Source organism: Brienomyrus brachyistius, chromosome 21 (genome assembly GCF_023856365.1).
Source record: "Brienomyrus brachyistius isolate T26 chromosome 21, BBRACH_0.4, whole genome shotgun sequence".
Lineage (NCBI taxonomy): Eukaryota > Metazoa > Chordata > Actinopteri > Osteoglossiformes > Mormyridae > Brienomyrus > Brienomyrus brachyistius.
Window position 1 is genome coordinate 17,054,373 of NC_064553.1, and position 27,968 is coordinate 17,082,340.

The following is a 27,968-nucleotide window of genomic DNA, read 5'->3' on the forward strand; positions in this document are numbered from 1 at the left end:
ATATTGAAGAACTAAATACCATTTTAAAATAGTACTATTAGTAATTTGAAAGTGTAAAATTTTAAATATCGGCTTTCCCCATCAGTGTTGTTTAAGCTTATCTTAGTTTTGCATTTTTGAAGACTATAGTAAATATATAGCCAGATGTTCTCAGTCTATAATTGTATGTCCTTCCTTTTTAAAGCAGTTTTTTTAGTTTTGGTTTGTTTTGCAGGTTAAACATGCTGCAATGAATGACAATGTTCAATCTAAAAGGCAAACGTAGGAAATCAGCAGATTAGGAGACATTGCACCTGTACTGAAACAGCAGGAACTTTCCAGCCCTGCTATAACATGGATGTATGGCTACAGTCTTTATTTTTTTTCCAAATATTCAACTTTTATTAATAATACATGTTTCGATGGACAGTAAAACAGAGATTCTGTTCCAAGTCAGATTTAAACTGTATTTTCAGTTCACCATGTAATTTATTTATTTTACTTATGTTGTTTTTATGAACTAGGCTATATCCCGATCAGCCATAACATTAAAACCACCTGCCTAATATTGTGTGGGTCTCCCTCATGCTGCCAAAACAGCTCTGACCCGTGAAGACCTCTGAAGGTGCGCTGTGGTATCTGGCACCAAGACATCAGCAACAGATCCTTCAAGTCCTGTAAATTACGAGATGGAGTCTCCAAGGATTGGGATTATTCGTCCAGCACATCCACCAGATGCTTGATTGGATTGAGACCTGGGGAATTTGGAGGTCAAGTCAACACCTTGAACTGTTTTTCATGCTCCTTAAGCCATTCATGAACAATTTTGCAGTGTGGCAGGGCACAAGATCCTGCTGAAAGAGGCCACTGCCATTGGGGAAACCAGGGACGGATTACGGACCGGGCCAGCGGGGCCGCTGCCCAGGGGCCCTTGGGGTGCAGGGGGCCCATGGGGCCCCTAGCCCAAAACAATTTGCAACGCTTATCAACAATGTATTTTCATTTGTCTATTTTAGAGGGCCTACATTCTTTGATCCTCTGCCTACAAGGGCCCCTGACCCTATAGGGAGGGCGTTTGGCTGCCAAGGGCCCTTGAATTGTGGTTGTGGTGGTGGTGCTGGTGGTGGTGGGGGGCAGGGGGGCCCTCGCGAACGTTTTGCCCAGGGGCCCACACAACCCATAATCCGTCCCTGTCTGCAACAATGTTTATGTAGGTGGTACGTGTCAAAAGAACATCCACATGAATGCCAGGACCCAAAACCTCCCAGCAGAACATTACCTAGAGCATCACACTGCCTCTGTTGGCTTGCCTTCTTCCCATAGTGCATTCTGCTGACATCTCTTTCTCAGGTAAATAACACACACGCACCCAGCCGTCCACGTGATGTAACAGAAAACGTGATTAATCAGACCTGGCTATCTTCTTCCATTGCTCCGTGGTCCTGTTCTGATGCTGACAATCCCCTTCTACAGTAGGTGCTTTCAGCAATGAATAGGGGTCAGCATGAGCACTCAGATCAATCTGTGGCTATGAAGCCGCATGCACATCAAACTGTAATGCAACGTGTTTTCTGACACCTTTCTATCATAACCAGCATTAACTTTTTCAGCAATTTATGCTAGAGTAGCTTCCCTGCGGGATTGGACCAGACGGGCAAGCCTGAGATTCGCTCTGAGTTACTGAAACCACTTGATGTTGTTGGGCTGTCTTGGCTGACCCGCCTCTTCAACACTGCGTGGAGTTTGGGGACAGTGCCTGTGGATGGGCAGACTGGGGTGGTGGTCCCAGTCTTTAAGAATGGGGTTTGTAGGATGTGTTCCAACTTCAGGGTGATCACACTCCTCAGCCTCCCTGGAAAGGTCTATGATGGGGCACTGGAGAGGAGGGTCTGTCCGTGGGGTGAAACCTCGGATTCAGGACAAACAATACAGACTGGACCAGCTCTTCACCCTCACAAGGACACTGGAGGGTTCATGGGAGTTTGTCAAACCAGCCTACATGTGATTTGTGGACTTGGAAAAGGCATATGATAGGGGGTCCTGTGGGGGTGCTTTGGGAGTACAGGTTCATATCCTATATGGACAGAATTTCTAGGCGTAGCCAAGGGGTAGAGGAGGTCTGGTTTGGGAGCCTCGGGATGGTTCTGGGCATCTATCTAGGGTGCCTCCTGGACGGTTGCCTGGGGAGGTGCTTTGGGCATGTCCAACTGGGAGGTGGCCTCAGGGCAGACCCAGGACACACCAGAGAGATCATATCTCGCAGCTGGCCTGGGAATTCCCCCGGTGGATATGGAGGGAGGTCTGGGCATCCCTTCTTAGACTGCTGCCCCTAACCTGGCCTCAAATAAATGGAAGACAATGGATGGAATTATATATTATTATATTGTAATATCTTAAAAAGTAATAATTATTTTTAAACAACTATTAAAATATTAATTATTTAAATTTCAATTATTTTAACAGTAATTTAAATATATTTTACATGATAAAATATTATTGAAATTTTAATTATATAGTATTATACAACTGTAGAACTGTAGAAAATACAATAATACTTTGATCAAACTTATTAGCGCTTAAATGCACTTCAGATCACCAATGAATACCAGAATCTTTGTGAACACTGCGCAAGTGGGTTTTAAAAACAAACTTCCTAATAAAAACGGTTTATGAAAGAAGCCCCCTGCCCTTCAAGCCCAGTGAGCTATCCCTGCATTCCAATGGATGCTGAACCTTTTTCAGCAATCCAAGAAGCTGGATAGAGGGGTTCAGTGAATGAGGTGATGAATCTGTACAGAAGGGTCAGTCCATCAGAGGAGACTCTGTAGAAGGGCACAGCACTGGTCGCCAAGTTCTACTCTGTGGGAACCTGAGGGCTGTATGGTAGAGACAGTCCGTTTATGATTACGCTGGATGTAGTAACCATGTGGAGAAAAAGCACAGTAGCCATGCCTTGTCACTGACTCCAAGCTTACAATCATGACTTCCTCCTTTCCTGCCAGTTTCTTTATAAGTCTCTCCTATCAGGGCTCCATGTCCATCCACTGAGTCTCCCAGTAACAGCGACCAGTGAGATTCTGTTCGCACAGAACTTGGTGTCATAAGTCAAATCTCTCTGGACGGTATATGGCTGCCACTCTTCTCCACGTCACCTTCCTGTTCCAGGTGTCTGTGTGCTGTGTTAGGGTCCGGTGTCAGCTGATATGAGTCTTTAAACAAGAGGAAGAGCAATTAATACCACCATTATAATAAGGCCAGCATCTTCATTATTTTCATCACTGTATGAATTTCCTTCAAATCACTTAGGACATTTACCTCCCCCAGCAGCGGTCAGAAGGTTAGATGAGAATTCTACCAACAAATGTGTTTATGTTTTTAAAAGCAAAATCCTGGAAAATATTGGGTAGGAGAAACACCACTATTCTGAATATTTGTTGGGATATGTCCCACATGCCACCCCCCCCCCCATGAGTAACACCTATTGGGGAGGGGGGGGTCCCTCTGTACATGCACAAGAATTATCCATTAATCATCTCGCAATTCACATGGCGACATGCCATGATGGGCTGATCAACAGGATGGGTAGCTCCAGATTTAGTTTTTATTTTTTGGTGATGGCGGGGGCAGCTATTTAGTAGGAGGGGTCATGGCCACCCTTTAGTTCCTTCCCTGGTTATCTTTAAACCAAAACCTATTTTGGATGTTGTGTAAAATCACAGACACAGAAATTCCCCAGAGCACAAACATGCAAATCCATATACATTCAGCACAGACAGAGACAGACAGACAGAGACAGGTATACAGACACACCCACACACATTCGGAGAAACATATCTTTATGGGGACCGCTCATTCATTTCTATGGGAAAAATGCTAACGCTAACTATGACAACTTTAACCCCTACCCAGCCCTAACGATAAGTTGAAGTCACAGATTTTTATTAACAGGTATTCATTACGTTGTGGGGACATTGTTTCCCCATAAGATAGGGTCCCACACACACACACACACACACACACACACATAGAGGTTAGGTATCTGTATCTTTGTGAGGACTCTCCATTTATGTCTATAGGCAAAACCCTAATCTTATGACAACTATGACAACCTTAACTCCCACCCAGCCCAAACTTCAAGTGAATAGCCAAATAAAATACAAAACGTTTGGCATTTTTAATCTTTTCTTAATACATTCACCCCCATGACCCTGAATAGGACATGCAGTTACAGAATATGGATGGATAACTGAATGATGAGATAGATAGATAGATAGATAGATAGATAGATAGGTAGATAGATAGAAAGATAGATAGATAGATAGATAGATAGATAGATAGATAGATAGATAGATAGATCGATCGATCGATCTGTGAGGGCCACCCGAACAGGAAGACACGGATCCAGAGATGCAAGCTGTTGCCTGGTTTATTTGCGTGCTCACAATAAAGGTAATCGTAGGGGCAAGCAAGGGTAGTGGCCGATTAAGGAGCGCTGGGGAATCCCCAGGGAATCCGTCCTATGAGCAGGCACGAGACAGGAGCACACAGTGGAGAGGGAACGGGACGTGCCGGTATCGGCGGGGAAGGCAGGTCAGGAGCGGGAGCGGATCTGGGGAAGGAAAGGGAAGCAGGTAAGGAGAACACACTAGGCAAACGGAGTGGGAGTGGGAAATCGGGAAGACAAGAGACAAAGAAACACATATGGCACGTAAACATTCGGCTCAATACTTCACGGCGTGCTGAGGTAGGTTGGTCTCCTTTGTATATATATATATATTATATATATATAATGGAGGTTTATATTATAAGGACCTGAAAAATGACCCCACAGGAGGGTTCATCTCATAGCGACTGTGTTCAGTCCCCACAATGTAGTTCAAACCAACACAGTAGTAGCAGTGATGGGGGTGAGGCCTGGGCAGCACGTGTGACGAATCTGGGGGTCGTCGTGGGTATGAGGCAAGCTTCACACCCGGTGCCTGGAAGCTGGAGCACGCGTCCGGGTACGCTGTGGCCGGCTTGGAGGGTTCCCAGCACCGGTGCAACTGTGCAAGCTTCGTCCTGAGGGGAAAGCTTAGTGCTGCAAATCCAGAGGTCATCAGAACCGTCAGGCTCACTCTCACTTGAGAAATCTTCACCCTTCCCTCTGATAAGAAAAATCTGGGGGAAAAAAAGACCTGTGAGATGAGGAGGAAAAATGCATACAAAGGACAGTGGATCACATAGCAGGACACCTCCCCCCCCCACACACACACACACACACACACACATACAGTGTTGGTATATGACCAGAAAGATGACAGAGGCATTTTTATACTTCACTTACATTTAGCCCAGACTCTTAAATACGACAAGTTGGAAATCAGTTTAGTAATAGCTTTAAAAAGATTTCTTGCTTAGCTGGATAACTTGACTTTGATTTAAGGCTAGTTTAAATAGCCTTTATCTCTGTTCACTTACATTGATTTAGCCCAGACAGCCTTAAATACAACAAGTTGTCTGGCTAAGCAAGAAATCCTGCTTTCTGAAACAGACCGAGCTCTAGCCAGGTTCATGGTTAGCCATTGTTACCAGTATCAGTTGATAAAAATATATTAGACGGTATTTGTGTCACGCCCAGCTCGTACGATCCTCGTGTGTGCCACGCCCCCTGAATATCCACGTGTGCTTCCCTGATCTTGTCTAGTTATTTTGCTCCGTCTTGTGTATTTCAGTCCGCGTCTTGCCATGGTTCCTTGTCCGTCATTGATGTTATCGTCCGATGTTTCCTGCTCCCCGTATTATTATTAAATCTCCGTTTCCCCCGTACCTTGCCTGTCTTGCCTGCTTCCTTGCCTGCCTGCCTGTCCGTGCGCCTTACTCGCAATCCACGATCGTGATAATTTGGCACACACAAACACCGTAGTAACAAATCCACAGATAGTGTTTGGACAGTACTGTGTGTACAGCCAATTTAAGCAAACACAAATAATACATAAGTGTTGATAAACAGTATAAAACTACAACTTTCAGTTCTGTTGGGTGCAGTCACCTTGAATTCTGGGGTCAGGATTACAGAGGTTCTTCCAACTTTCTGAGTCAGAATTCCAATTTCAGAGGGGAAGGAATAGTAACTCGGAAATTCCGACTTCTCAGTTTAAAAGGAATAAAGCATATGATAGGGCTACACGATTTGGGGAAAATATCTAATCGCGATTTTTTCTGACAGACATTGCGATTACGATTTGATTTGCGATTTAATTTTTCATGTCAAGCTACAGTTCAATATTCAGTGTGTAGTAATTATAAAAATATATGACGCAGCATGAGTCACCATCAATATTAACTGGTCTATATTCTAATGCAAGGATGAGAATTTAAGGATGTGGTGTGTCAAGTTAAATAAAGTAATAATGAAAACAACTGCAGCAAAAAGAAAAATAGCGATCTTGCAGGTAACGTCGATTACCCCCTATTAATAAGAGCAGGTAACAACACTCAAAAAGCCGTAATGTTTATAACAAAGTGGCTGTTCTGTCCGTAAAGCCGGAATTTTTTAAGCGTAGTATGAATTTTATAAAATGTTGAATAAATAGAAATCGTTTATTGGCGATTTCATGTTGGTCGAAGTTTCTGCTTTTTAACAACTCTATGCTGTTGTTTTCTATATAAATCAATTCAGGTTAAACAAAAAATGTACGCGTTCAAAATGTACTCTTTCAGACTCTCACGCAAGAAATCTTAAGGCAAATCTATATTCCATTCTGAACTTAAAATTAGCTGCATCAAAAACGTTACGGCAGTTTGTAAACCCTACAGACTATTTACAAGGTAATAAAACTTACATGCATGTAAATGTATGTGTAGAACAAAGAACAGAAAATCTCACTCCATGCAGCTGACCAAAGTTGCCAACCATGCATTTTATTTGAAATGAGAAGTAAAATGCAGTTTTCGACTGAAGCCGCTAATCATTCCTTTGCTTTGTTACAAATACAAAACGAATGAATAAACATTATATGCGTCTCTCTCTGTAGCTTTTCTAAATAAGACCGCGTGCCCATACCCAACTGTAATAGCGATTAAAGCGATCTATTTTTTTTTATATTTATGTTAAAGCAAGGCTTTTATTTTATCACTGTTTTGGGATTACGGTTAACCTTTGGAAATACTTAAATTAATAAGCACAAAAACATATGACAATGCTCCCAACATTACATCTCACTTTGTCACAATTTAAGGTTGCCGCTCATACAGTCTATGCTCTCGTTCGCCCCCTGGTGGTTGGCTGACTTTTGGTTGAGAAAGTGCTTGATTTGATATGCAGCAGAGCCCGCTATAAAAATGTTAATATCGCCGACGATCATCTTAATTTAATCGTGGTAGCCAAAATCGTGATCGTAATTAAAATTCAATTAATTGTGCAGCCCTAGCATATGCTATGGGCTGTTGGAGACTGGATTACCCACATTAGTCTTCCATCCAAGACGGCGTCTTCCTCTTCAGATATCAGTCTGATATGGTCTTCCATAGGGAAGCCTCCTCCTCAGGTTGCAAAACAACGACAAACAAGAAATGAGACCACTGAAAACATCATATTGGGGAAGAGTTTAAGAACTACAGTGGAAATGATTATGGTTTAGCTTAGTCTTCTCTTCCTTTACCTCATGCGAGCGATGATTCTGCCCTCCTGCTTCTGCTCCGCATTCTCCTCTCGGGTCGTTCTGTAACTCCTTTGAACAATTTCATAAAAGAACTTCCAGAATGATAGAGAGAGATAGAAAAAAAATGTTTTGATAATTACTATATGCAGCCTATACAATTTCATACTAAATTTTATATTATTCTCAGTTTAGGACCTTAAACATCGAGGACAGCCTTAACAATCTAGACATCGTGACTCACCTTTTATAACTTTAGGATCCACATCTGGGAAACCCATGGTGATTAGATTCAACATATGTGTTGTTACCTCCAGGTTGTGTAGGGAACATAGACCGTGGAGATTAAAGTATAGATTGACTTTATGACGAAGTGATAAAACAGATTAAATAAATGGGAACCTGCAGCAGTCATACAAAAACCGACAAGCTACAGAAATAAATTTACCGAAACAGTTATTTCTCACTCATTTTATCTTTTTTGTCAAAACGTCTGTTAGACAGCTCAGTTCCACGTGATACGTCAACTATGACACTTACAATATTCGGAGGTTGAAGGTATGTTAGAGGTTTTTTTTTTTAGATATGCATTATGTCTGCTCAGGGGCGCCGCTAAGGGGGGGAAAGTTGGGACAATTCTAAGGGCCCACGCCCTTTAGGGGCCCCCAGAGATCTGAATGGGTGTGGTAGGGGGGCCCAACCTCATATTTTGTCATAGGGCCCAAAATTGCTAGCGGCGCCCCTGTGTCTGCTTGCCGTATAAAACTCAAAGTTCAGAGGACAGCATTTTCGAAATGCAGACCATGCATTGTTTTTCAATGGGTTTTAATAGAAAAAGTACCAGTTTTAGAGAGCATTATTTTAAAATCGATGGAGTAAAATGTCTTCAAACTCGGGATGTAATAGTCAGTGTAATAGTCAGTATATCAGATGATACTGAACTTTCAAACAGACATATTGACACTGATAAGGTAAACTGCTGTTAATATGGCAGCTAGGATATGCATTGTGCAAGAGTACCAACTTCAGAGATAATTATTTTAGAAACCCTGCAATACAGTATTTTCAAACTCAACGTATTGTAAGTGACATAGTTGATGTATCACATGGTACTGAGATTTTTAACATAAGTATGACACTGGCAAAATAGATAGCTGTCAGCATGGCAGAACATGCATTATGACGACTGCGAAGAAAAATCTACCGAATAAGAAACTAACGTCAGCCTTGTTCGATAAGCACTGTTATACAGAAATAGCTCAAGTCAAGCACATTTATGGAAAATAATATATAGGATTTTAATACCCATCCATCCATTTTCCAAACCGCTTATCCTACTGGGTCGCGGGGGGTCCGGAGCCTATCCCGGAAGCAATGGGCACGAGGCAGGGAGGATTTTAATATTATTTTTATTATTATTTTTACTATTACAGTCGTCCTTCGCCACCATGTGGTCATATAAATTAGTACTACTGGGCGATGTTTTTCAAAATTTACATTTCCAGTTTTGTTTTCTTTGACTATGTCTTCATCCTAAGACTTGATCTTCTTTTCAACTATTCGGTTGTGTGAGAGTTTGAGGTAAAATCGATTTACCACTAACTGCTTTGATATTAATGTGGAAATGTGTTTTCCGTCCGGATTATTGTGTTTAGTACTTATTTGCATATGATTCCATTAATATGATCCAGCCTGAACTCTGTGACCATTTGGTTACGCCTTATTACGATGGTAAGGCTTGCGGTAGATACACGAGGAAATCGATTGGCAGGGGGATGGATTCTACATCCTGGTATCCCGGTTGTTTGATAAAAGCTGGGCTAGTGATGCGGGTTAGTGTTTTTTTTTATTTGTTAAATCATGTAAAATACAAACTATTTAGTACGATATATGGCAAAAAATTTTAAGTCCAGGGACATTTATCGAGATTAGGTGACAAGTCTGTACAACATATCGGGAATGATGTGGCGTGACGGTCAGTGGTACCTGTATTCATTTTAACTTTACTGATATTTGAAAATGCCGCAGGATAGTTTAAATAGGTTTGAACATACCTACTTTTATAGGTATTTAAGCATGTAATTGTGAATAATCTGCGCATAAACAGCAAAGCGGTCGAACAGAATAACGGTAACCATATAGTAAGTGCAAAACTAGGTAGTGAATTCTGATCGATGTGTAATGGTGGCGTTCAGTATGCGACGCACCCCCTCTGTGTCCCAGGTTTTCACCATGACTGATGACCGGCCTGGCTGTTGCTGAGCCGGTATGGCGTCGGCGGGACAATCCAAATCCGCCCCGATCACCGGCGTGGCAGCCGCGAGTCCGTCCACCGAGCAGACGCACTACACGTCCGACCGATATGCACGACTTATCCTCGCCCAGATTAACAAGATGCGCCTCCGGGCGGATTTCTGCGATGTGCAGTTGCAAGTCGGGGGCCGCCTGTTCAGCGTCCACAGGCTGGTGCTTGCGGCCAGCAGCCCCTACTTCGCGGCGCTCTTCGCCGGGGGCATGAGCGAGGTCGACAAGAAGGAAGTGCGCATCCTGGGAGTAGAAGCGGACGTCTTCGAAATACTGCTTGATTTCATATATACGGGTAAACCCAACAGAGACAGTGAAATTGGCTCTTCATACATGCTTTTGACTACAATGTGCATAAAGCATGCTGCAGGTATAGGCGTCTTAAGGTTGCTTTGGACCTCCCGCAGGTATGATCGACTTAAACGTGGACAGTGTACAGGAGCTGATTGTGGCTGCGGACATGCTGCAGCTCAGTGAGGTGGTGTCCATCTGCTGCGAGTTCCTCAAGTCCCAAATGGACCCTTCCAACTGCATAGGAATATATCAGTTCCTGGAGCAGATCGCATGTCTGGACATGCTGGAATTCACAGAGAACTACATCTGTGTGCACTTCCTGGAGGTGAGGGCCTACTGCAGAGGAGAGTCCACTCTCCTTACATTTTCTCTATATTTCCTTGGCTGATGCTTTCCACCAGCTGTATGATGATTTAAGCAATACTATTCAGGACATGCAGCGAAAAATCTCGTTATCATAAAGTCACCGAGGGCAGTCAGAGATATTCTCGTCATTTTAGACCTAGTTCCCCCAGATCATACTTAATATGGCTTGCAGATATAGTGAGGCTGTATCTCATCAGAACATCTGACGATCAGATGACCCCCCCCCCCCCCAACAGGTCTGCGTGTTGGAGGAGTTTCTGGGTCTGACAAAGGACCAGCTGGTGAAGTTGCTCCGCAGCGAAGAGCTCCGCATCGAGGACGAGTACCAGGTGTTCACGGCCGCCATGGACTGGGTGCTGCATGACGTGGCCAAAAGGAAGAAACACGTGGTTGAGGTTCTGGACCCTGTGCGTTTCCCGCTCCTGTCCCCACAGCGTCTCTTCAAGTACATAGAGGGTATGAGGCAGTCCGTCCGTTTCAGTCACACGTGCAGAACTTCCTGTGACTAACAGTTGCTGACTCCCAGAATTTGGCTTCAGTGCTGAACAAAGCTCGGTGTGAATATTATGAGTAGATTAGAAGTCAGATCTAATAACATCAATACTGGACAGTTTTAAAATTCAGAAGACAACAGGCAGGGCAACAGACATCCTAAGATGTAAGAAGTTTTCCCCGCAGCGTTCAAGCACGGCTGGCTGTCTGGCATCTCTTGACCATGCTTTGTATATAACAATCACAAAGCTTGAAAGTTTTTGTTATTCAAAGTTATTAGAATAAGTTCTGTGTGTAATTACTACTCGGATATTTGATGTGAGGCAGCATGATGACCCAACAGGAGACTTTCTGTTAGGATTTTTCTCCAGGGTCTCCGCTTGCTTCTCAAGCGCTTGGATGCCATGGTATCCATGTTATATAGTTACGTATCTGAGTGATTTGCCCTGTGATGGACAGGCTTCCCATCTAGGCTGTCACCCTGCCTTGTGCCCTGAGCTTCTGGGATGGGCTCCAGGCTTACCTTTTCTCTGTACTGGATAAGCTGTTGTAAGATCGATGGATGATTATAGAAACATCCGCATCTGTTTAACAGATAAAAATAATAATAGGCTTCTTAGACACAGTACCAACAAAACCTTGTATAAATAACATTTCAGAGAATATTTATTTATCAAAAAAATATCTTTTGAAGACGTTTCTTGTTTATAATTTTACAAAAGGCATTTCCGACTTCAGTCTGCGGGTGGCGCTGCAGACACTGCTCAAAGAGTTCACTGAAGTCAGCAAGTCGGTCAAGGAGAGCAAGCTGATTGGCTTGCTGCAGCCTGTCAAAACCCGGCCCAGGAGGAAGGCGAGGAAGTATCTCTACGCTATAGGTAACGGCCTCTGATTGGCTCCCAGGTTCAGGAAACTGACCTCTTATGTAGAATTTTCACCTTCAATGTTTGTCATTATTTTAGCAGGCTCTGGTATATGTTTTTTGTAGTCATCTTCTTCTTAATCCTCTTTTGTTTTATATTTTGTTCAGTGTGTTTCGTCATGGTGTATGTTGAAGTGATCTGTAGGCTTCCTTGTGAGATCCTTCCATGTCCTCCCTCCTCTTTCTTTTTTCAAAGGGGGCTACACCCGGCTGCAGGGGGGGCGCTGGAGCGACAGTCGGGCCCTGAGCTGCGTGGAGCGCTTTGACTCTTTTAGCCAGTACTGGACCACTGTGTCGTCCCTGCACCAGGCTCGCAGCGGACTGGGGGTGGCCGTGCTGGAGGGCATGATCTACGTGGTGGGAGGTCCGTCCATCTCTGTGTCCTCAGGTCCCGGAAAACAGATGCCACAGAGATGCCATAGCAGAACTAATAGCTGTTTGCCCAAAAGTACTAAATAGAACATTGCTTATCAGATAGAACTTTTTGTTAGTAATCATTGAAGTGTTTTGATGTGAGAGTCACTGGATTCTTCAAGAAAGCCGCAGCCATGTCAGTCATCGTGAAGGGCGGCGTGTTGCTCTGTAGAGGAGCACCTGTATGTAATGTCCTCATGCTTTTTCCCAGGTGAGAAAGACTCCATGATTTTCGACTGCACAGAGCGCTACGACCCGGTGACCAAGCAGTGGGCCGCTGTGGCCTCTCTGAATTTCCCGCGTTGCGGGGTGGGCGTGTGTTCCTGCCATGGGGCGCTCTACGCCCTGGGTACGCTCTCACCAGGGTGCATCTCGTTGTGTTTTGCTCAAGAGCGGGCAGAATACTCTGTGACCTTCATGTTTCTGGGTTTTTTTCATGCTTTGGAATTGTGTTGGCAGGAGGTTGGATTGGCTCTGAGATTGGGAAGACCATGGAGCGGTACGACCCAGCCGAAAACAAGTGGGAGATCATCGGAAGCATGTCCGTTCCTCGCTACTACTTTGGATGCTGCGAGCTGCAAGGTGCAGTCTGAAGTTTTGGTGGTAGGAGCGCTATGCTAATGTTAGCGATAATGTTAGCATTAGCTTTAGCATCGTCCTTCTTGTATGCTCGCTCCCAATAGGGTTTATCTATGTCATCGGGGGAATCAGCGACGAGGGCATGGAGCTGCGCTCGGCAGAGGTATACGATCCCATCTCCCGCCGCTGGAGAGCCCTGCCTGTCATGGTGACGCGTCGAGCCTATGTGGGCGTGGCCAGCCTCAACAACTGCATCTATGCTGTTGGGGGCTGGAATGAGGCTCTGGGCTCCTTGGAAACAGTGGAGAAGTACTGTCCAGAAGAGGTGAGGCATCTTTGACTGCACTCCACATCTGCCTTCATATTCCAGGTTCCTTCTGCAGCTGTGAAACCTACCATACAGCAGAATCCACAGCATAAAAAATTGAGACCACAGCACAATATTTTGTTTCACTCATATCTTAATTTATGGGTCTGTGTCTGTGAATAATATATATTTTTTTAAACAGTAGCCTGGTTCTTCTGTTTCTCATTAATGAAGGACTTCTTCCTTGTTTTTGGGGTTTTCAGTCTTACTTCTAGGATCCTGATACGAACTGTCCTAGCAGTGCAATTCACACCTGAACTTAATGTTTCCCATTCTATTTGAAGGTCACTTAATGTCATCCTCTGATTCATGAGAAATTTTCGAAGTTAACAGTCATCTCTGGCATTAGAAGGTCGATTCTGGCCTCTACCTGGCTGGCTTTTGCTTACTGCCAGTGTCTCCTGCTTCACCTTGTTCTTGTGTAATGCTGTCTGAGCAAGGAAGCAGCCTGCTGCTCAGCATAGCCTTCTGTCGGCAGAACCAGGATTTAAAAATGCAGATTTGTTTTAAAATATAGTGGTCTCATTTTTTTCTAGAGCTGTGTATTAGGCCATAATTGTAACCTTAGTTTTTATTACACATAAATTTTTAAAAAGGAGAAAAAACTTCAAATATTGAGGAAAACTGAAAGAAATGGCTGAAAGGTTTGATTTTAGGGTCAACTCCATTACTGCCCTTTACCGAATTTGGCCTGAGACAGAAGTGTATAATGTTCTGTTTGGACTGATGTACCACTATCTTACTTCGGCTTCCTGGCCTAGACTCAGGATCAGCTGGAGACCAGCTTAACTTAAGTTAGTGTGGGTGTCAACTTGACACCCAGACACTCTCTGACCACCTCATACACCTCCCTCTCTACACAGGAGAAGTGGGTGGAGGTGGCCCCCATGACCGTGGCACGGGCTGGGGTGTCCGTGTCTGCCGTTAACGGCCTGCTTTACGCAGTGGGGGGGCGGGCCTCCAGCAGAGACTTCAGCGCCCCTGTGACTGTGGATTCTGTGGAGATCTATGACCCCGATTTGGACACCTGGACTGAAATCGGCAACATGATCACCAGCCGCTGTGATGGGGGTGTGGCTGTGCTGTGAGAGCTGATGGCCCCCCCCTGAAGAGGCTGAGATGTGAACCCCCCCCCCCAAGGCAGTCACACTCCCATTCACCCACTAGTTAGCTGAGTGCTCAGTCATTACAGACCTTCAGAGACCATATCCACATCTGCACCCAGCATTCTCGGCCGCTTGTGGAACACAATACAGATACAACATGGGGGAATGTATCCCGATGCAGAGGATTACATTCTGTCGGCCCTGAACAACTCAATCAGACATTGATACCAATGGGAAATGTATTGGGTGTGGAAACCGCTATTGCAATGTAATTGATGTATGGCTTGATTTTGAACAAGGAAGCTAATGATTTTGTTAGATCCCTTGTTTACTTGATACTTTGTATTTTTAAACATTGTTTAAATTTCCCCAGCTTGCCGCTGAAAAGGGGAAGTGCTTGTGATGTGACTTGCCTTCAACTGGATCCCTAAGTCTGTTTGCGCCTTAGTTGTGGAGGGTCTGTTTTGTTTTTTTAATATCTTTCGCTTTTGAAAGAGTGGTTTTAGTTGGATATGTGATACTGGATGATGATTGACCACAGTCAGAGGGATGGGTTGGGTCCGGCTGGTGTTTGGTCCAGTTATTCTTGTTAATCGCACTCTGTGTTTTTGGTTTGTTGAAAAAGAAATCTCTTTACGCTAATATTTTATGTGAAGTCCGATATGGATGCAGGATGCTTTATGATTGATTTTTCTGGTCTGCTGTTTAGACGGTATGATAATGTTTGTCGTGTAAAATGTTACAGCAAACAGTACATATCCAACAATGATCATTGATGAATGCCAAATTTTTTAAATAGTCAAAATGAGATAAAATACCATATCAACTGCCTTATGTACAGTTGTATAGATGCACTGTTATAGTGGTTAGAGAATTATGTATTTTGCTACTGGAGGTTACAATTACTAATTGTTTGCATTTTGATATCTCAAAATGAACAAACCTAAAAATAGGTCTAAAACGTCCACATCTAAAAATTCTTGGTTTACAGTGCAACACATACAGAACAATTCGAGGACACGTGATATGAAATGTAAATGCGATATCGGTTTATAAATTATTTTAACCTGCAGCCCGACAATGATTTCAAGGAGTAATTCTGGAGGACTGTAGAGGGGTACAAATCAATGGATACAAATGAGTATTTTCACTGTAGAGGAGCACTGTAAACTGTGGGACAAGAGCAGTAGGACTTTGTGTCTTTAGAATGCACACTGGACCATAAGACGATTGAAGAGAACAGTAAATGTCATCCTACTTGTTTCGTAATTAATACGTTAACCAACACTGCATTTGAAAATTAAACATCCTGCAAAAGGACCAACTTATTTCCCATTGCCTGAGTTCATTCATCTGCAATACAAAACATTTCATATAACATCCACCTCGATGCATTAAGCATTTCAAGACAAAATTCTTTTGGAGAATATGCGACCAAAATAAAAATACAGTTGCACAGAAATAAGATGTTTTAAGAGCGTACTCACTACAAGACAGTTTTGCATGGTATGTTTTATTTTTTCCAGAAAAGTATATGAGGCAGTGTGGAATCCACGGTGTTTCCTCGGACTGTATTGTACAGATTGTTCAGTGTTGACACTACACGCGCTGTAGGGAAATAGGACCATCTTTAATAACTGATTTTCTCTGTCTTTTATTACTAAGAAATTTCACGCCGAACACTATTCGTCTCCGAAGAGCTTTCTTTCTGGGAATACTCCTTTCAGGAACAGGGTCGCAACAAGGGAGAAAGTGGCCACGACCGTGATTACTGTCCGCATGGCTTTAAACCAGCTGGGATAGGTGGGCAGAAGCGCTAGGTCGTAATGCAGCGAGATCCCTAAGCCCATGATGACCACGAGGCTCGCCTCCGTGATGCTGTCTCTGAACAGGAGAGCGACCCACGCCAGTATGGACGGTACCACAGCGTTTGTTAGGTTCATCCAGTCCGGCTTTGCAGGGCTTCCGTCCGGTAGGGCAAATCCCCAGCGTGCCCCACCCAGGAAAGAAACTATAGAAGCCCCGTATGCAACCTGAGCGTATGCGATCTCTGGAAGGTATAGCTCCGACATCGCCATGACTAGAGGAGGGGAAATGAAGGGGATGAGGCCAGAGAAGCCCAAATACAGAGCAGGCTTGGGTCCCTTCATCAGGTCCTTCATGTCATAGCGCACCAGGTCCAGTTCGCGCGGCTCAGGATCCTCCGATTTGCGTCGCCTATGCTGGAGCCGTGACGCAGAGGAATGCAGCGGTCGAACACCAAACAGGGATCTGCCCACCTGCCTAGGGGGAAGACTCCAAATCACACTGGGAGTCCAGGAGGAAGTGGGAATTACGTACGGTGGTACCCTGTATATTTTCTGGAAAGACTGCAGTGATGTATAAACCTAGATGTCAGACAGAGAAGTATATTCAATTAGTACCGACACTGCAAACGCTATAATCTTCGGTATTTCCTGTTCAGGTTCTTGAGTGACTGTAAACAGTCATATGTGTAAAATTCCAAAGATCAAAATCCACACCCGTTCAGAAAAAAAAGTTTAGAAATGCTGGAGCCTTACCTTGCAGACGCGCATGAAATTTTGTTTAACGATGAAGGACATCATTTTTAAAACCATAAAAGAATGACAGTAAAAAAAAAAACCGTTATCGGATAGATTTCAATTCCAAGCAAAACTTGAAGCATGTACAAGCCGCTAGTTGTATAACCTCTCCCAGTTATTTTACACAGATCATATTAAATGGCTGGGGGACAAATTCTCAAACGCATAATGTCACAGACCATGTCTAACTCAGACAAAAAGGATCCTCACGAGATTCCTATTTCACGCCGTTAAGGTCATCACCATGATGGTGCGTCGTTGTATTCGTTCCGGTGACATACTCAGGCATTGTAAATATATACAGTTCCGGAAAAGCTCTTTCTTGTTTCGTTAGTGTGAAATTAATGAAAAATTACCAAGTCCTATATTTTCTTTACTTTAACTGATTCCATGAAATTAATATAAACTAAAACAAATTAAATGTGTGGCTACAGATGTTTGTAAAGCTTTCAGAATCTCTTTTTAAATGTAATTAAATGCACAATGTTACATAAAATAAAAAGCTTTACATTTTCAATTATGATTATCCTACTCAGAATTTTTATAATAAAACTGATTAGTTTATTCTCCACTAATATAATAGATTCCTGATGTGTGACGATTTAACGCTTGCAACTCCTACTGCCGGTGCGATTGTCGATTTGCAAGTCTGGAGGCGACTGCGACGGGGGGACCACGTGACCGGGCTGTTGTGACGCCTCGATCGACCTGCTCGGCGATCGACTGACCCGTCCTGCGGAGCGGCAGTCAGGAACAGGGCAGATAAGCTGGGCGAGAGCGACTAGAGCGAACGCGTTTCGGGAAGGAAAAAAACAACAACACGTCGAGGCACAGACGGTCCGATCGGTTCACGGTCCGTCTGCAAGGACTTACTGCTCCTCGGCGAACTGCGTGAGCATACTCCGCGCTCCGCGATCGCTTCCGAAAGCGGAGGTATGTGTGTTTCTATGTATTTATCCCCGTGTGGGCTGGGGTGGCCATTTTGGAGTCGTGTGTTGTTTCAGAGCTGCTAGCTACCAAAAGGTCTGTTTACATCTGATCACCCCGGCCTGTAAACGGGTCACCCCGACGCGCGATGCGGGGTCGCAGTTGCCCCGCTTGTTTGCACTTTTCCTCTTTGTACTCGGTGCCGTGTCTGCTTCTTTTGCGCCTTTGCTCGTCATTTACGGTAAGATGGCAGAATTGTTGCTGTCTGTAATGGGGGATTATTTTATATCTAGGTGGCTGTTTGTATGGAGTGGTCTGCGTGGGCCTTGGATGAACTAACTTTGTTAGCCTTAATATCTGCGACGGGGGGGTGCCGGATTGGTAGTCCGGGGGCGGGAAACCGGGTGGGCGCCGGTTTGGCTCGGCCAGTCGCCCGTGTGCTTGGGTGACCAAGCTGCCGGCCGCCTGCTGTATCGCACTACCGCACTTTGTGAATGAAAGGGTAAAACTGACTGTGTGAGCCGAATCAGATACCGTTCAAAGTTAGGCGGGATGTGCTGACCACTTACTGCGTTGGAGGCGGAAGCGCCCGTTTTGCCATATATTTCCATGCCTTCCCGGTGCAGGTCTGTCTACTTGTTTATCCCCTCCTCCCGATGCCGCAAAGTTAATCGACAGGTGAACATCATGCTTTTCTTGACATTGACCCCCTTTCCCTCTATTCTCCGTGGGGCTGGCGGGGGAACCGAGCGTGATTGTATAATACCCCGGTGGAACTGGGAGAGCGTGAACTTCACTTCAACGCACGTGTGAGTTTGCAACGTGTGCCTGTGAATTTATGAAATGCATGACGAACGGAGGCGCTTGCTACGTGTCAGATTGTTTGTTTTTAGTCTATTGCATTTACCCTTGGGATACCTGCAAGCACAGCTCGTTAGGAGCCGCCGTAACGGAGATTCGGATCGCATCCCCGCCTCTGCCCGCTTTCCTGGCCCGTCCGTTTCGCTGTCATTTCACTTCAGATTCTTTTGCTTTCGGAGCAAGTCAGATCGTGTCGTTGAGAGTGAATCACGGCGCCAGTATCAAGACCAGCCTATCCCTGTTAATTATTAACCTCTTTAATATGGTATTTGACGGTTGTGATGGCCATTTATGCCTTTCTGGTATGCTTCTACATTGCCAGCGCTGAGTATGAATATAGTTTAGCAAGCCTGTTCGAAAACAAGCTTTTGGACTTTAGTCCAGTTGGATTAATTGACGAGAAGTGGAGTCGTCACGAAAGAAAAAACCATTGCAAAAGTCTAATTTTGGAACTTTGTTTTTATTTTTATTATTTATTTATATTTAATTTTTAAAGCCTACAGTCCTTATGAAGTGTGTGTTCATTAATTTAGGTAACAATGGCAGGGAAAATCTTTTGTAGGATTTCAAAAACCCATTTATATCAAGTCACTTTGAAGCTCAATTCAAGTGCTCCAGTGCTGTCTTTTTGCCAGATATCAGATACTGTTTGACATAGATTTATTACTATGTTTATGCATTTCATAAATGAGAACCGCAGAAGTTGGTATCAGTTAGTGTATCGGTTAGGGATGTGCGGGGCTGCATTGATCATTCAAGGGTGGAGATTTTGGTGTGACGCAGATCCAGGATGGTGTCCTGTGGAGCCTGTCGGTAAACCTCCGTCCTGTGATGTTAATTCAATCCAGCTCATCCCTTCATCCGGGGTGCAACAAACAAAGCTTCCTTTAACTCCTGTAAACCTTAGTCTGAGATGAATTCAAGGCAATAAATATATTTAGGGCAAAATACAAGTTCAGCGACTGGGGGAAAAAAAATGTGTGCAAACACTTAGCGGCAAGAAAATGAAAGCAAATTTTCAGTTCCTTATTATGTGTATAACTCCATTCCTAATAGTATTAATTAAACGCTTAAATTCTCTTCAAATAAGTCGGCACATTACAGAAAAGCAGAATTCTGTAGGTGTCATAGCAGTATACATTTATCATGTTTACTGTGAAAGTTTGTTTTAGTTTTATATCTGCCATTTGACACACCTGTCATTTGAATATATAATTGGTTATAAACGGATAATTCCAGCATCACCGTTCTGTAATTGCATTGGCGTAAGGTGCAGTTCCCCTGTCTTTTGTCAGGAAAAACGTTTATTCATATTTTACTACTACAGTTGACGCCCAGGTATAGATGCGTGTTAATTGTGCAACCAGTACACATTAAACACTGGTGTGAAAGCTGGTAGAATTTGGTCATTGGTATTGCGCCTTTTCTGTGTGTGTGTTTGTGTGTGTGTGTGTGTGTGTGTGTGTGTGTGTGTGTGTGTGTGTTTGTGTTTTTCCTCCTCATCTCACAGGTCTTTTTTTTTCCCCTCAGATTTTTCTTATCAAAGGGAAGGGTGAAGATTTCTCAAGTGAGAGTGAGCCTGACGGTTCTGATGACCTCTGGATTTGCGGCACTAAGCTTTCCCCTCAGGACGAAGCTTGCACAGTTGCACCGGTGCTGGGAGCCCCCCAAGCCGGCCACAGCGTACCCGGACACGTGCTCCGGCTTCCAGGCACCGGGTGTGAAGCTCGCCTCCTGCCCAGTGACGTTTTGCTCCCTGTCGCCACTGAGACGCCATTTCTTTTCCTCCTGGTGACACTCTGCCGGTCGCTGCCTTGGCCTACTTTTTGACGGATGGAAATAAATGGAAAAGCAAGTTGAGGATTAAGCCTGCGGGTTCCAGTCAAACGCTCTTGGTATTTTTAGGGTTTCGCGAGAATCGTTTGCTATGCTGTAACGTGAGAACTGGCTAAGAGGATGGTAATGTCTGTGCCGTGAGCTTAGTCGCGGCTTGAGAATGAAACTAGCCCCCTGTTTGTAGGAGTCTGTAGCTGAACTGCTTTTTAAATGAGGTGAGCGGTAATTTCCGGCACTTTCTGTGAGGCAGCCGCCCGGTCGGTTTTTCTCCGTCATACAGGCGTTACATACAAGCGAAAATGTCTTTGTGAAGTCAAGACAAGAGTCATCTGGCACACTGTGCTTCTCTCAAGCCCCTGCCGGCAGAGGAGCTGGGGCCCTCCTGTATAAGGCGGGACCTGTCTGTCTTGCCGCCCATTCTCACCCCCCCTCCCCCCCTGTTCTGGGGGTTCCAGTGCCCCTTGAAACTGAGGCACGTCAGAGCGCTGCTGGAGCCCCCCCAGGGAGCGGCTCGCCTGTGAGGGCCCCCCCCATACCCACGACGACCCCCAGATTCGTCACACGTGCTGCCCAGGCCGCACCACCCTCACTGCTACTACCCCCACCCCCAGACTCCACCCACTAAAGGCTCCATCCTGGAAGGACAGAGACCGCCTGCTGTGGGGACCGCGCAGTCCTGTGGCCTGCTTGTAGAAGTGAACCTTGGCGTGGCGTGGGGAAGGCTGGCCGGCCGAGGGAGCCACTCGACTTCGGGGCCCGCCACTCCGGGTGAGGCTCCTGCTCCTGCCTGCTCTGCTCCATGGGGGTGTAATGCCCCCCCCCCCCCCCCCAACCAAAGAGCTCTGCTGGGCCACAGACTGGCTGAAGGGATTGAACTGCAGTCTGTGGTTCATTTTCAATTCGCTCTCTGCTGAAGTTACCAGTTATTGCTTAAAGAGGAGTTTAATTAATCAAAGGGAGCCTAGGGCACATCCCGGGAATTTTGGGTGTTATGGGGACACTGACGAGAATGCCAGTTCATCGTAGGGCACATGCTTACAAACACTCGCACAGTAGGGGGCGTCGCTGTGAGCCTCCACAAAACTCTACAGCCAGTCGTTTAATGTTTGTCATGCTCAAGGAATCAGATACTTATTTTCTAACTTTTACTGTACCTTTTCATATTTCCTCACAAATTCCTATCTAGGGGTCGGGGGTAGTGCCGGTGATTTGAGGTCACGTCAGTGTTTCTCCACTCCATTCGTCAGTATAATCACCGAGATCTCTTGGAGAACCGAGAATTAACAGCTTTTTTTTTCTTTTAAATAACTTTAAGAGATCCTCCTTATGTTGCTTCAGCTCCTTAATTTCAGAAGCATAATTAAAATATTTGTATGGGTGGATATTAATAATAATTTTATGCTTAGCCATTTGAGCTGCTATGAGTCATTTTAATTATCCTGCTGTAAGATATACCCTGTTTAGTCTTCATATTACAGCTGCTGGATCAGCGTCTGTTTGCCACAGTGACATCTCCTTCATTACCCAGTGTTGTCCTGTCTTACCAGTTTATATGGCTACCCGGATCTGACACTGCAGTCTGTGTTTAAACTCCCCCTCCATTCTGCTGGTGCCCCCCTTCTTTGTCAGACCCCGGCCATGAGGTTTGATGCCTCGATCCTTTGACTGGAGACACTGGACCTAAATGGCGCAGCATGACTTTGTCCCAGCCTGGCTTAACTTCTCGACGCCTCAGCCCGCCAAGGTGAGACAGGTCGTGTCAGACTGAAGGGGAAGGACGATGCCCACATACTTGGAGAAGCTGGTAGACGTATATTTAGAAATATCGTCCTAATATGCATTTCTTAAAAGAAAAAAATGTAATAAGTTTTGCGTTGTCCATGGATTTCCTTTTATTGAATTTAGGTGGGTAGAGCATCTCCTGACTGTAGTTATGAGATCTTAGGTGCATTCCTCTTGTTGACCACATGGGGTCAGTCATGAGTCACTTCGCGGCTGGAAATTTGCTGCTGTTAGCCTGTGTGAGTGAGGCAGTGAGCAGAGGCCGCTGGTTCAGGCATGTGACCGACATCCCCTGTTCCTCAAACCCCCAGTCCCCTGCAGCCGGTCTCGAGAGGCCCGGAGAGCACCTCCCCCGTGGCTCAGGCCGACCCGGCGTGAGCAGGAGGCGCCACAACTCCTCTGATGGCTTCTTCAACAACGGGCCGCTCCGAGCCCCCACAGGTGACCTCGATTTCCCATCCCTGTTCATCTGACTGCTAAACATGCTTTCTAACTGCCGGGATGTAGCATAGCCTTTATCCCATGTAAAGGTCTTGTCATCTTAGAAGAGGAATATTGTACCATTATCCTGAACTTAATTCCAGAAATATCCAGGACTATAAGTATTCATGAAATCGGCTTTAAGGGGAGCAGCCCCTTAACACCTTGTGATTCTGTGGCGTTTCTGGATGTATCTCTGAGATAAGTCATGTCTGCTGTCTTTCACCCCCTCTAGGTGATGCATGGCAGCAGCCCTCGCTGCTGCGGCACGATTCCGTGGACTCGGGCGTGTCCAAGGGGAGTCAGAGTGGGCTGGCGGGCGGGGCCCCTGGCTGGAAGGAGACTCCCAGCTGGCACTCGGCTCCACGTGGAGGTGAGGCGCCCCAGCCACACCACCACCCCCACCGTCACCAGAAGCGGGGGGAGCGGGAGCGCCAGGCCCATCGGCAGCGTGCTGGTACTTTCCACCCGAGGAAGGCTGCCCCCTTCCAGGACAAGTTTTCCGGAGAGGAACACAGAGACGGCAAGGAGGAGAAGCTGAAATTTGTGGACGAAGATTTTGTGAGTGACGCAGGATCCCCCCCCCCCCCCCCATAAAATTTAACACACTGCTGTAAACTTCCTGACGCGCTGAGAGAGCTGGGGGACCTTGTCTGTATCTTAGACTGAGGCTTGCTTTTCAGGCAGCAGGCACACTTGCCACAATATGTTCATTATTTTATTTTCCGTCATTTTAATAAAGATGACGGCTCTTTTAGAATGTGAGTTGCTTCCTTTATTAACAGCCTCTATTGATTTAAAGTTAGCAGTGGCACAGACATAGAAACGAAGAATCTCACTAGACACTCGCGACACACTAACGAGAAACAAGCATTCCACGGGAAACATTACATGGTTATGACATTTACTATTAAAAGATGCCCAAATACTCATATTTACGCTATTTAAAGTGTGGCGCAGTGCAAGGCATGCCGGTATTTGCCCAATTAGTCCTGCTGACCAACCCCACAGCATCAGGATATTCGTCAGCCAATCCTAGACAGTGGGTGGGATCAGAACAGACAAAAAAAGTTTGTTTCTGGAATCCTGCACAGGCAGTGTGACGAAACGGTGACTACTGCAGAGAGAATAGCTCATACGACGCTGTATTGCCGAAACAGCTTTGATTCTATCGATTTTGTCTGAAGTATATGGCCACCTTGAAGGACTGCAGTTTAAGTATGCTGGACTGTAAAAAAAAAAAAAAAAGAGGTTTTGATAGTATGAATGTTAAGTGACGACATGTTGACGTATTGGTTGTTTCCCTACAGCCCTCTCTTAACTCGGAAGCTAGCGGAAAGCCTGCAGGTCAGATGCGAGTCTTGGCGCCCCCTGCTGGGGTTTGGGGTAAGCGCAGTCTCCTTTTTGTTTATTTAAAGCTATATATAAGTTCAAAAAGAGTGAGCCACTTCACTGCATCTCTGCAGAAAACCCCCCCAGCGCCAAGCAACCCATCTCCAAGATGCTCGTCATTAAGAAAGTGTCTAAGGAAGACTCCAGTGCTGTGTTCTCTGCTGGCTTTGCCAGCACCGGTTTCCTGCCCACCAATGGCAACAAAATCCCCACCTCCGGCCCGAGCATTTACAAAAACCTGGTGCCCAAGTCCACTGCCGCCACAAAGGTACGTCTCCCACAAGTCCTCCTTCACACTAATAAAATGGTTAGAGGTAACCCTCACTTCAGTCCACACTACTCCTTTCCTTTGTGCCGATTCAGTGGAGTCATTTTTAGGGTTTTGGGGTGAAAACTGATTGATTTCACTGATTCCGAAAGAGTGGAGTGAAACTCTCCCAATCTGGTGCTTCTGGAGGCGACCTCTGGTATCATTAGTTATGCTTGGATGACTGTTTATTATAGAACAGCCAATAAGGTTAGCTGTTGATGTGTGGAAGGCTGCTGGTTGGTTGAGATGTTGATGGTGTTTGGCGGTAGCTGATTTGTTGTGTGGGCCGGGGCTGTGCAGACAGGCCCTTGGAAAGCCAATGGAAGGGAGGCTAAACCAGCCCTGCACTTCTCCGGCCAAGACTCCGCTTTTGTCAGCCCTGTCTCTGCACCCAAACCCCAGGCCTCCGTCATCACCCCTTCCCAAGCTGTCCCCAGGGAGGTGGGTCGCTGTTCCATCACATCTCAGGTTCCGGGTAATGGATATTACTTCCAGTTTGACTGTTGTTTATGTAGCTTTTGAGGAAACAATCACACGTTTGACTGCAGCTGGAAGCCAGGCTCTCTACACCTATACTGCAGTATTGTTTGCTTTGTGAAATGCAGATTTTGGGCTAGCTGATGCTTCTGAAAGGCCCCCTGAGACAGTTTTCCCTTTGAATGTGTCTTGTTGCTTCTGTGTCGAGAGATCAGGTGTGGGGCATAGGAGTAGCGTTTTTGGGGTGCGGGGGGTTACAGGCTCTACAGACGGTCAAACCTTTTTTGACGTTTTTCAGGCCTTATTTGCTGGTTCAGTCCATGCCAAAGTATCTGTGCCCATTTACATTTAGTGTTTCTTTAAGAGGGAGGCCCTTTTGATACTTGCGTAATTCCCGCGTTTCTCCCTTTAGCTCCCGTCCAGCACCACCCCGCCAATTGACATCACACCACCGCGACTCAAACTGATGCGGCGCGGCCCTGACCGCAAGAGTGACTTCCTGCGGGCCCTGAAGGACGAGCGCAATGGCGAGCGGAGTTCCAGTGGCAGTCCCGGGACCTTGGGAGAGGTGGGTGGAGGATTGGGGGGCGTGTTTAAGGGAGAGGCGGGGGCATATGAGCAAGGCCTAACCCAGCGCTAATAGATCTGAGCATGCACCGTGTCTCACCCTGCAGGGCGAGGGCAGCACTCCTGACGCTAAGGAGTACGGTGAAGGTATCTGCCACAAAAACGGCATCGCCCATTCCCTCAGCGACTCGGACAACGAGCCCCAGTTCCTCTCCAGCTCCCTCGAGGCCGAGCACAGGTGAGCCGGAACAGGTTTCCTTCCACGTGCAGCTGACTGGGAGCTCGCTTGCAGAGAACTTTCCCACAACGATCAGAATGGTGCCTTCAATGCTATTTTGGTGTGCAGCTCAGCTAGTTGGTGATCAGTGTCCATGTCCAGAAGGTTATGGGTTCAAGTCCTGTGGCTGGCAGAGTGGTCATGTTACCTCTGAGCCCTCAGTCTAGGCCCTTAATCTCAACTACTTCAGGGATCCTGGCTGACACTGATCTCTGATCCTCCCCTAAATGTCACTTTGGAGAAAACCATCTGCTGAATGAATGGATCTAAATATTTGTTTTTGGGTTTTTTTTTTTATCATAAGTGATTTTAGAAGTTTTATTCACTCCAGAGGTTTATACTGACGCCCGGTTTACCGTGCAAACCAAGGGAAAGTGCAGCTGGTGTAGTGAAATGCGTTTGCCTTCTCCTCCAGGTTGCTGAAGGCGATGGGCTGGCAGGAACATCCTGAGAATGACGAGAGCTTCCAACCCCTGACTGAAGACGAGCTGAAGGAATTTCAGACTAAAACTGAACAGGTCAGAATTTCTATTACTGTTAATTTGTTCCTGCCATGATCCCTTACCTGATCCTGAATGTTCTTTTTGCACTTCTTGATGAATTAGCCCTCTTATTGTATTCTTTGTTGTCTTTGTATACTGTGTAGCTTTTACTTCAGTGCAAAATTATATTATTTGTCACTATTCATTTATTGGAATCTCAACATATTTTATTCTTTGACAGTGATGATGCTGTATTAGAATCGAAGCAGATATGTTGCATTGGAGAAAAAATGTCTGCTACATTAATGTAAATGTAAGTCTGTCACTGAGCCTTGCCCCCTCCCCAGCTGAAGAACAGCAGCTTTGGGAGGAATGGCCTGCTGAAGACAAGGGGCGTCACCCTACAGTACACGCCCTGGAGGCACACCGTGGACGTTGGTGTAGACGAGAGCTCCGAAACAAGCAGTAGCCAGACCTCGGACGATGAGAATACCTAAGAGATTCTTCTCTCTTTCTTTCCTAAGTTTTTTTTTTTTTTTTTCTTTTTTTTTTTTCTTTGCACAAGGGAAACAATCATATCCCATCGAAGAAGGAAATGTCAGCTTCTGTAGCAATGTTTTGTTTCTTCTGGCTCCGCGTCATCTCCATCTTCTTGCTGTATGGGACTGTGTTCGGCAGAAGGAAGGGAGATGCACATGAGATTTTGCTTTAAATGAGAAAATGGAGGGAAAAAAGACTAACTTATAATGATGAGATTAACAATAAAAAGGTTGAGTTCCTGATGAAGTGATACATCTTGGGGCAGAACTGGCTATGAGGGACTTTGTGGGCGGGGGTGGGTGTCATTATGTCACAACAGAGAGGGTGTATGTGTGACAAGGACATGGAAAGCCTAGAACAATCCGTGTAATAAATGAGTGAAGCCAGTTTTGCCTGAAACCACGATCAGCTCCACTACAAATAAAGTGCTGTTTGTCAGGGTAGATTTGTGTTTCCCGTAAAGCACTAGTCTGTGATTTACCGAGATCAGGTCTTACCTGTATTCCTACCACCATCAACAAAGTGTGTGGGGTCTCCTCTCTGTACCCCTTATTTGGACATCTTTGTTTCCAAAATCACCCGCATACCTTTCTGCTTCGTTGTTTCTTTTGAACATTTTTCATAATCAGCCAGGTCATTTGTGCTAAAATGGTAAATATTGCAAAAATAATGATGCAAATGGCCAGGCCTGGTTCCCATCCACTGTCTTCTACAGATAACACTTCAATGACCAATATTTGTGTAACTTTGTGTCATGCAAGAGGACAGTTTTATTTTGACTCAATACAGCCAGTGAATGATAGCTGGTATGCAAATGACTGAAAATTATGAAATGCCTTTAATCTCATTAGTGAAACAGCAAATTTTCTTTGTTCAGTTTGAGTTGCAGACAGGGAGATTTTTGGGCAGGTTTTAAAGGCAATAAGCTGTAGCTTTCCCTGATGGTGTTGAAATGCTTCCTTGAGTTTGTG

At 45.3% G+C, this 27,968-nt stretch overlaps 3 protein-coding genes and 1 long non-coding RNA gene across 11 annotated transcripts; 2 read left to right on the top strand and 2 right to left on the bottom strand.

The window, feature by feature from the left end:
• Nucleotides 1-2,598: 2,598 nt before the first annotated feature.
• On the bottom strand, nt 2,599-9,954 carry LOC125716987 (uncharacterized). Of its 5 annotated transcripts, none has more exons than XR_007384450.1 (5): nt 8,925-9,384; nt 7,864-7,930; nt 7,623-7,714; nt 4,422-7,503; nt 2,599-3,188 (listed from the first exon to the last, which is right to left on the bottom strand). It is a non-coding gene; the product is annotated as an uncharacterized LOC125716987 (long non-coding RNA). The 5 variants fall into 5 exon arrangements; XR_007384452.1 differs by having other exon boundaries at nt 2,602-3,188; nt 4,422-5,139; nt 7,428-7,500; nt 7,864-9,384; XR_007384449.1 differs by having other exon boundaries at nt 2,603-3,188; nt 4,422-5,139; nt 7,428-7,503; nt 7,864-9,384.
• On the top strand, nt 9,888-15,791 carry LOC125716955 (intracisternal A particle-promoted polypeptide). 3 transcript variants are annotated; one of them, XM_048989835.1, is made up of 9 exons: nt 9,888-10,218; nt 10,331-10,542; nt 10,820-11,039; nt 11,798-11,953; nt 12,194-12,361; nt 12,623-12,760; nt 12,871-12,993; nt 13,095-13,315; nt 14,221-15,791. In XM_048989835.1, the coding sequence occupies exons 1-9, from the start codon at nt 9,888-9,890 to the stop codon at nt 14,443-14,445; spliced, it is 1,794 nt and encodes a 597-aa protein (XP_048845792.1). In that variant the 3' UTR covers nt 14,446-15,791. The 3 variants fall into 3 exon arrangements, with proteins under 3 accessions (XP_048845792.1, XP_048845793.1, XP_048845794.1); XM_048989836.1 differs by lacking the exon at nt 12,623-12,760; XM_048989837.1 differs by lacking the exons at nt 12,194-12,361; nt 12,623-12,760.
• Nucleotides 15,792-15,957: 166 nt separating this feature from the next.
• Nucleotides 15,958-17,327, bottom strand: tmem69 (transmembrane protein 69). The gene is made up of 2 exons (XM_048989864.1): nt 17,025-17,327; nt 15,958-16,850 (listed from the first exon to the last, which is right to left on the bottom strand). The coding sequence occupies exons 1-2, from the start codon at nt 17,079-17,081 to the stop codon at nt 16,146-16,148; spliced, it is 762 nt and encodes a 253-aa protein (XP_048845821.1). The 5' UTR covers nt 17,082-17,327; the 3' UTR covers nt 15,958-16,145.
• Nucleotides 17,328-17,805: 478 nt separating this feature from the next.
• Nucleotides 17,806-27,442, top strand: LOC125716960 (vasculin-like protein 1). Of its 2 annotated transcripts, XM_048989843.1 has the most exons (12): nt 17,807-17,999; nt 20,385-21,458; nt 22,320-22,434; nt 22,784-22,913; nt 23,188-23,513; nt 24,263-24,338; nt 24,419-24,612; nt 24,955-25,095; nt 25,544-25,699; nt 25,806-25,936; nt 26,391-26,493; nt 26,805-27,442. In XM_048989843.1, exons 3-12 carry the CDS (start codon nt 22,375-22,377, stop codon nt 26,952-26,954), a joined length of 1,467 nt encoding a protein of 488 aa, XP_048845800.1. In that variant the 5' UTR covers nt 17,807-17,999; nt 20,385-21,458; nt 22,320-22,374; the 3' UTR covers nt 26,955-27,442. The 2 variants fall into 2 exon arrangements, with proteins under 2 accessions (XP_048845801.1, XP_048845800.1); XM_048989844.1 differs by lacking the exon at nt 24,955-25,095 and having other exon boundaries at nt 17,806-17,999.
• Nucleotides 27,443-27,968: the final 526 nt, after the last annotated feature.